Source organism: Gracilinanus agilis, chromosome 2 (genome assembly GCF_016433145.1).
Source record: "Gracilinanus agilis isolate LMUSP501 chromosome 2, AgileGrace, whole genome shotgun sequence".
NCBI lineage: Eukaryota > Metazoa > Chordata > Mammalia > Didelphimorphia > Didelphidae > Gracilinanus > Gracilinanus agilis.
Genome location: NC_058131.1, coordinates 690,144,291 through 690,152,703, shown reverse-complemented (window position 1 = coordinate 690,152,703; position 8,413 = coordinate 690,144,291). Strand labels below are relative to the sequence as shown.

The following is an 8,413-nucleotide window of genomic DNA, read 5'->3' as shown; positions in this document are numbered from 1 at the left end:
TGGAGGCATTTGGAGAGATCGAGCTCGTGATTTCTTTCATATAGCTAGACAGCAGGGTAGCACAGTGTAAGAAGACTGGACTTGGAATCAAAAAGACCTGAGTTCAAATTTAGATTCAAACACATGCTTGCTGTGTGACCCTAAGCAAGTCACTTAACCTTTGCCTCAGTTTCCTCATCTGTAAAGTGGGGATGATAAAGCACCTACTTCCAGGATTATTATGAGGATCAAATGAGATCACATGTACAGGGCTTTGCAAAACTTAAAGTACTGTATAATTATATGATAATAATAGCAATTATTATGATTAAGAACTTCTGGTGAGGGGACAGCTAGGTGGCTCAGGGGGGGTGAGAGCCAAACCTAGAGATGGAAGATCCTGGGTTCAAATTTGACTTCAGACACTTCCTAGTTATTTGATTCTGGACAAGTCACTTAACCCACTTATAAGGTCTCCTACCTTGGAACCTATACACAGTATTAATTCTAAGATGGAAGGTAAGCATTTTAAAAAAGGAAAAAAAAAGGAATTTCTGGTGAGGAAACTTTTCTGCCTAAAGAGAAAAGACCTGCTTGCCAGTATTTATTCCAGTAATTTACAGTCTTATAAAAGTTTATTTCTTTTTTACAGATTTTTTCATTTTTCCTTCCCACTGCCCTCTTGCCATTAAATAATAAACAAGCAAAACAAATTTCCCTGAAGCCCCAAGGTTGAGTCACTTGTCTGGAGTCACTTAGCTTGTATTAGAGGCTGTCCAGAGCCCAGGGAGGTTACCTGGGAAGAGGGTTCAATCTAGTCAAAGGATGCGAGTTCAGGTCTTGCCACTATTATCATTTTCCTCTGTAAAGTAGGGGATTTGTGGTCTTTCAGCTCTGATTTAAAATATAGAACAAAGAGGAGTATTTGGTGGGGTAAGAAATGAGTACAGATCCCCTTACTATTCACTGATATCAACCAGTTAGCCAATGCAACGTTTTAAGCTCCTCTCATTTTCTAGCCCATGGGTCTATAAACACAAAGTATGGACCCATGCCTGCCCTCAGAAGGCCTATATTTTATGTGGGAACCTTCTAAGTGAGAACTGTTGCATATGGAAATTCCCATCCATGAATCAGATCAAATTGGGGGCAATTATTCATTTCCCCAGGAGGTCTAACTGATTCATCAAGCATTGACTGAGCACCTCGTGTGCATTTAGAAAAGGTTTCATCTTAGAATTCTTTATTTTCTGTAAAGGAATTATAAGCTTATTTAGAAAAAGATTTCCTCCACAAACACTTCATCCATCCAAGAAGTTTCAGGAATTTCCCTTTTGTCAAAAGTGGGGTTAAACTGTGCTTTCCTTACACAAACCCTTTCCTGTCAAAAATTAAAATGTTCTTAATTGCCTTTGGGTTAAACTTTTCTTGAAGGACAGGGGTTCTTGATCTAAGCCAGGTGGAGAGACTTCAGAGGATCCTCAAACTAGGATGGGAAAAAAACATTATATCTTTATTTTTGCTGACCTCTCATTGAAACTTAGCAATTCCTTCTATTACCTAAAAACAGAATTCTTAGAAGTAGTCCATAGACTTCACTAGATTGCCTCAGGGATCCATGACACTCATGACCAAAAAAAAAAAAAAAGGTCAAGAACCCCTACAGTAGGGAGAGCTTTATGGCTTCCCATTATACCCAGAACTGTCAAATCTATTAGGATTCCCTGACCTCTAGAGAAGTCGCTTAACATTAGGAAAAAACAACATCTAGTATTTTTATCAAAAGGTGAGCCTGACCCTGTTGGAAATCCTCCTAGACTGCCATCTTGACTATAAAGAGAGCACTAATGATCCAGAAAGATCAGATTAATCTTCTCTTTCACTTCAGCATAAAAGTCTGTTTTCTTGTGCACAAATAAAACATGCAAAAATACAGAAAAGGGAGTGTCTCACTTTTCCATTTTTCAAAAGGCATATTTTTATGAATTTTATTTGTTCATGAAGCATTTTAAAGCCACAGAGGGTGGGGAAGCTATTAAGAGTTCCAGGCACGTCTGTGCTAAACTGTCCCAATATGCCAATGGCTCTGTGATCTTAGAGATTTGAATGTTGCCTCCAGCAAGCCAGATGGTAACCCATCTGGGCCTGCCCATCCCATGCAATTCTGCTCCAAGTCCCGTCTTGAATATTTACTGATTGTAGTGGCCTTGGGTATGTTATCCAATGGCCTTCGGCCTCAGTCTCCTCCTCTGTAAAGTAAGATGGCCTCTGAGGACTCTTCTAGGCCTTTGATCCTCTATGGATGCCAAGGGAGCACGCAGGATGTTCTAAAATATTAGAATTTATTATGCAAGAGATTCATTAAACCAATTCATCTTCGTGACCACCAAATGGTATTTACTAAAATATCTACTGACTCCAAAATACAAGTTAACTAGATATGGGATCTGCCCTCCAAAGAGTTAGTCTGCAGATTAAATGCTTCCACCCAATTTGGGCTTTATGATTTGTTGAGTTGTATTATTTCAGTCGTGTCCCATTCTTCCTGACTCTATTTAGGGTTTCTTGGCAAAGATACTGGGCAGGTTTGCCATATCCTTCTCCAGCTCATTTTACAGATAAGGAAACTGAGGCTAATCAGTGACCTGTCCAGGGTCACCCAGATAGGAAGTGTCTGAGGCTGGATCTGAAGGCTTCTTGACCTCATCATCTAAATTCAAGTGACTCTTTAGGAATTTAAAATCAAAAGGTCATTGACTTTCTTGCCAATCCTTTTAGCCATGAATGCATGTTTAGAATGGTTATGAACCATAAGTTTGTGATCAAGTGCTTCTTACCAAGAGATGCACCTCCTTTTGCTTATCTCCTCTTGGCCAAGTTAGACTGGGAATTTTGACAACAAGAAGCCAAAGCAAGCATAGCATTGCTGCCCTCAGATGAGCTTATGGCAAAAATGGAGGCAGGCTGAATGTTGTCTTTAAGCCCAGGAGGCTCTTTGCATGGAAAAGGGATTCCACTGAGAATATATGAAAAAACCAGTATGGAAGCTCCAGCCAGAACTGTCTTTGTAGGTGTGGAGAATACTCTCTGTGTACAACATATAATGAAAATACTCTAGGTGGAGAATTAGCTTATTTCAAATTGGATGATTCAAGATCATAACATTTTGAACAATGTTACATAAAGTAAACAAAAGGATGAAGAAATAATACAAGAAAGGATCTGGGATTTCAGATAGCATAAGGGAACTCCCAGAGGAGGGAATCCCCTTTACCAGATCACTATGGGGCTGAGATTTAGTAGTCAAGTCCTAGGGAGCTGCCCGAAGCAGTAAAAGGTTAGATGATTTACCCAAGGTTACCCAGGGAGGTAGAATTTGAACCCAACTAGTACTGAGATAATATTACAAATTTAATTTAATGTAAACCCAAAATAAATTGCTTTTGATCAAAGGGCCAGGATTTGGGGAGAGAGGGAAATGCCGACAAAATTAAAAGTAATTTTAATTTTGTTAATTTAATTAAAAGAATTCTGAAGAAAATGTTTCTATGGGAACACACAGCCAAGCATTTTAACATTTGTGTGATTTCATGGTGGAAGAATGGGATCCCATTTGCAGTAAAATGAGATATGCAGAAATAACAAAACGAACAGTAGACTTTCTCTGAAAGGGGAAAACTCGAGGGAAACTTCCAATCATATCCACATAAAGAAAAAGACTGGAAAGCAGCATTTATAATTTTACATAAAATAAAAACATTATATGTTTAACATATGAAGATGAAGATTCAGTAAAAGGAATCAGGATTTTAAATTTTGGATGCCATCACTCAAGGCAGAACGTATTTCAAACTAATGTTAAACCTTAAATCTCTGTATAAATGAGAGTTGTTATTACAAATAAAACTAGCATTCTTCAATGATGTCAAGAGGAAAGACTCTATGCAAAGCCCCATGCATTATGGGTCATAAACTGGCATAACTAAGGAAGATATATTGGGTCAATGATCATTCTGACAGTTTGGAGAGCAGTTTCTAATTTCAATTAGCATCTCAAGATGCCATTATTCAAACAACACACTTTGGGGGCTACTTATTTCTGCAGGTTTGTCCTATTGGAGACAATCTCTTAGAGAAAGCCAGTGTCCATGAATTAGGATCTTTAGCAAGTGTGAGGATGCCAATATCATTTTAAAATTTAAATGTGATTTATTCTGTTTTATTTCTTCCTAGTTGCCAGAGAATGTCTTGAGACATCCCAGGTACCTTTTCTGGTTAATCCTGTCTAGACCATCCTTGAGACAGCATCATTTATTTGCATTCCCAGTATGATTTGTTATGGGGATACTGGCCCATTTATAAATAACAGGAACAAAAAGTCCAAGTGATCCGATTATTGAAACCAGAAGAAAAGTCCATAAAAACATCCGATCAAGCACTTGGGCTATGAATTTCCAATCTTCAACAACCTAAAATGATAAGAAAAAAAGAAAAACAGAAAAGCCCAAACACAGATGAAAAACCTATTTTCCCCATACAGACCATATTTCATAACGTCAAATCTTTTGTAATTTTTATTTTATAAGCATTTTATAATAGGACATGAAAGTGCCCCATAGAAAATGCTGTAAGACATACTAGAGAGAGACTTCTGTCACTTAGGTGTTGGGCCATTTCCCATCATTGTATCTCCCAAACTCTGGCTTAATTCACCTCCTTCTAGGAAGAAGAGGATCCCAGAATATTAAGCGATGTAGGAGATACTCAGAAATCATCTAATCTAAGGCCATAGCAATGAGCATTTACAAAGTACGTTCAGGTTTGCAAAGCACTTTCCCCATTTTCTCATATGATCTCCATCTTACAGAGGCTAAGAGGGGGACAATCACTTTCCCAGAGTGAGTCTAGAACCTGGGCTCCTGTCAACCAGTTGCTTTTCTTTAATACACCAGGCTCCTGCTTCATCTCTGTGCCTTTTGCACAAGGTGTCCATCCCCTATGATTGAGCTATAAATTCCTCCTAACCTCCACCTTATAAAGGATTATTAATTTCCTTCAAAACTCAGCACACCAGACTATCTGTCTTTTGATCCAGCCATTGCACTGATTGGTTTATACCCCAAAGAGATAATAAGGAAAAAGACTTGTACAAAAATATTTATAGCTACGCTGTTTGTGGTGGCAAAAAATTGGAAAATGAGAGCATGTCCTTCGATTGGGGAATGGCTGAATAAATTGTGGTATCTGTTGGTGATGGAATACTATTGTGCTCAAAGGAATAAAGAACTGGAGGAATTCCATGTGAACCAGAATGACCTCCATGAATTGATGCAGAGTGAAAGGAGCAGAACCAGGAAAACATTGTACACAGAGACTGATACACTGTGGTACAATCGAACATAACAGACTTCTCTACTAGCGGCAATACAAGAATCCAGAGCAAGGCTGAGGGACTTGTGAAAAAGAAAACTAGCCACATTCAGAGGAAGAACTGTGGGAGGAGAAACACAGAAGAAAAACAACTGCTTGAACACATGGGCTGATGGGGATATTATTGGGGATGTGGACACTAAACGATAACTCCAGTCCAACTATCAATAATATGGAATTAGGTCTTGATCAATGATACATGTAAAACCCAGTGGAATTGCACGTCAGCTAAGGGGGGTTTGGGAGATTTGGGGAAGAGGGAAAGAACATGAAATATGTAACTATGGGGAAATATTCAAAATAAAAACAAAAACAAAAACTCAGCACACCCAACGAGTTCCTGGATGAAGCCTTTCCTGATGCTACTGCTTCCCTCCACCACCTAAAATCCCCTCAAACTGACTTTATATTTCCTTGGAACTCATCTTTGAGCTGTCTAATAGGGAGACTTACTGTCACTTTAAGATTTAACTGAATGTTGGGAATGATGCTTCCATAGTCTGTAAGACAGACTTTTGAAATGGGTTAGCTCCATCCCTTTGATGTGGATCCTTTGTGTACATGTTCTCTTCTGATAAAAACGAAAGCTTTAGGGAGTCAGAACTCTTGAATTTTTGTGTTTCTTTCTTCATTGCCTGGCATATCACTGGCACAAATGCTTGTTGGTCAGTTGATTCCTTTTTCTTTCAAGTTCATACTCTTATTCATGTGTGTATGTATATATACACATACATATATATATATACATACATGTATGTTTGAATTAGGTGTATATCTCAAAAGAGTGAAAACATGACTAAGTGAAAAGAGAGCTAGTCTTAGAACTAGGAAGACCCAAGTTCAAATTCTACCTCTGACTCATAATGACTGAATGACTCTGCACAAATTATTTAACTCCTCAGTACTGAAGGCAATATGCTAAGTAGGTGAAAAGGGTCCAACTTGCATCAACAGTTTCATCATTTGGGAGTTCTTTATACCAATGAAATCATTAGACTAAGCTCTATCCCTATATGTTCCCCAAATTTTAAAGTCTACACCTTCTACCAATTTGGTCACAATCCTTCTACACCTTCCTTGGCCCCAAAAAAGTTAGTCATTTCATTGCTGGTCTGCAGAAGTATCTGATTTAGAGTCAGAAGCCCTACATTTGAATTCTAGCACTGCCATGGTGTGTCCATGGACGAGCCACTTATCCTGAAAATAATATGGGTCACCCCTGAACTTCAAATAGAAATCTGGGGAGTAGGAAGCCAGAACTGGTATTTTATCTCCATTTTAAAATCTGAGTTTAACTCACAAGACACTGGGACAGACCTCGCGGACGTCATTCTCCTTCCTGACGTGCCTGGTGATATAGCGGATAGAATCAAGAGCAGCCTCCAATGTGTTCCGAGAAGATCTGGCGCCATTGCTCTTGTCAGCTTCCTCCTTGTGGGCAAAGTACCGATCCACGTGGCTTCTCATGCAAAGAAGTTTGGGAAGCTGATGAAGAAAGATTTTACGGACCCAAGGTGCCATGGGATTGTGTGTAGAGGAGGAGCGGTGGTTAATGTTGATTGCGAAGACAGTCACCATGATCGATAATGTCACAAAAATCATAGTAAACACTAGGTACTCTCCAATTAGAGGGATGACTTTAGAAGAGGATGGGATGATCTCTTCAATAACTAGGAGGAAGACAGTCAAGGACACAAGCACTGAAGTGCAAAGACAAATCTTTTCACCTTCGTTTGAAGGAAGATAGAAGACAAGCACAGTTAAAAATGAGAGCCCAATGCAGGGAATGATGAGGAAAAGGGTATAAAAAAGAGGCAAACGCTTAATTACAAATGAGTAAGTCACATAGGGATACCAGCAACATCCATCTGTTCTGTTCCCCTTCATTCCGGTGGCACTCACTATCTCCCATTCTCCATTATCAAAGAAATCTCTTTTGTCTACATCATAATCCTCCAAAACTAAATCCACCTGAGATCCATCATATGTCCATGATCCGAATTTCATAGAACAGTTTTGGAGATCAAATGGGAAAAAGGTGACATCTATGGTGCAGGAGCTTTTGTAGTTCCCTGGGGGAGTCCAAGCCACAGTGCCATCATATCTTACAACTGTTTTTGTGCTGGTCCCTTCAAAGCGTCCATCTGCACTAAAACAACACACACATGACCATACACATATATTATTAATAGGGTAGGAAAGCAAACATCCTAAAAATGGATCTTATGGAGAGTTGTATTTTGTTTGACTTGGGACATGCAAGTACTAGAATGAAATATTGTTTCTTGTCATTTAATGACGTAGTTATTCAATGTTAGCCATTAGAAAAATCACATTCATGTGCAGCATGATATAATGGAAAGAAAACTAGACCATACCACTACTAGGCATGTGCTATACTCCAAAGAAGTCAAAGTCAGGGGGTAGGGACCCATATGTACAAACTAAATTCAGAGTAGTACTTTCTGTTTCAGCAAAGAATTGGGAACAAAAGGGCCCATGAATTAGGGAACAGCTGAACAAATGAAAGTAGTAGGATATGGTTTTCCTGTAAGAAAAGGATTAGAATTCAGAGAAACTAAAATAAGTAAAATTAGAATAATATACATGAGAACCATGGCGTTAGAAAGGAAAGACTAAAGAACTTTTGTTAATCTAGTGACTAGTTATCACCGAAGAAGATCTTTATGGAAACACATTCCCCTACTTCTTTGCAGAGAGGCAGTAGCCTGGAAATGAGGAATCAGAAAGACATGTTCAGACAGAGTCAATAAGTTGATTTACTTCATTTGATTACACTTATTTGTTTTAAGAGTTTCTATTGGAGAAGAGGATAAGGGGCTAATCCTAGAGAGAAAAAAGAAAATGATGGAGGGAGAGAGGGAGCGAGAGGAAGGATGGAAAAAAGGAAGGAAGGAAGGAAGGAAGGAAGGAAGGAAGGAAGGAAGGAAGGAAGGAAGGAAGGAAGGAAGGAAGGAAGGAAGAAGGGAGGGAGGGAGGGAGG

The 8,413-nt window shown here is 39.0% G+C and overlaps 1 protein-coding gene across 1 annotated transcript; it reads right to left on the bottom strand.

Moving 5' to 3' along the window:
• Positions 1-4,423: 4,423 nt before the first annotated feature.
• Positions 4,424-7,431, bottom strand: CHRNA5 (cholinergic receptor nicotinic alpha 5 subunit). Its single transcript, XM_044662905.1, has 2 exons — positions 6,857-7,431; positions 4,424-4,448 (listed from the first exon to the last, which is right to left on the bottom strand). The coding sequence occupies exons 1-2, from the start codon at positions 7,414-7,416 to the stop codon at positions 4,424-4,426; spliced, it is 585 nt and encodes a 194-aa protein (XP_044518840.1). The 5' UTR covers positions 7,417-7,431.
• Positions 7,432-8,413: the final 982 nt, after the last annotated feature.

Coding starts and splice junctions, on each gene's coding strand:
- CHRNA5 (XM_044662905.1), bottom strand. CDS start 7,416: ATGAAATTCGGATCATGGACATATGATGGATCTCAGGTGGATTTAGTT. Junction 4,449..6,856: donor ATGAGAAGCCACGTGGATCG/GTACTTTGCCCA, acceptor TTATCATTTTAG/GTTGTTGAAGATTGGAAATT.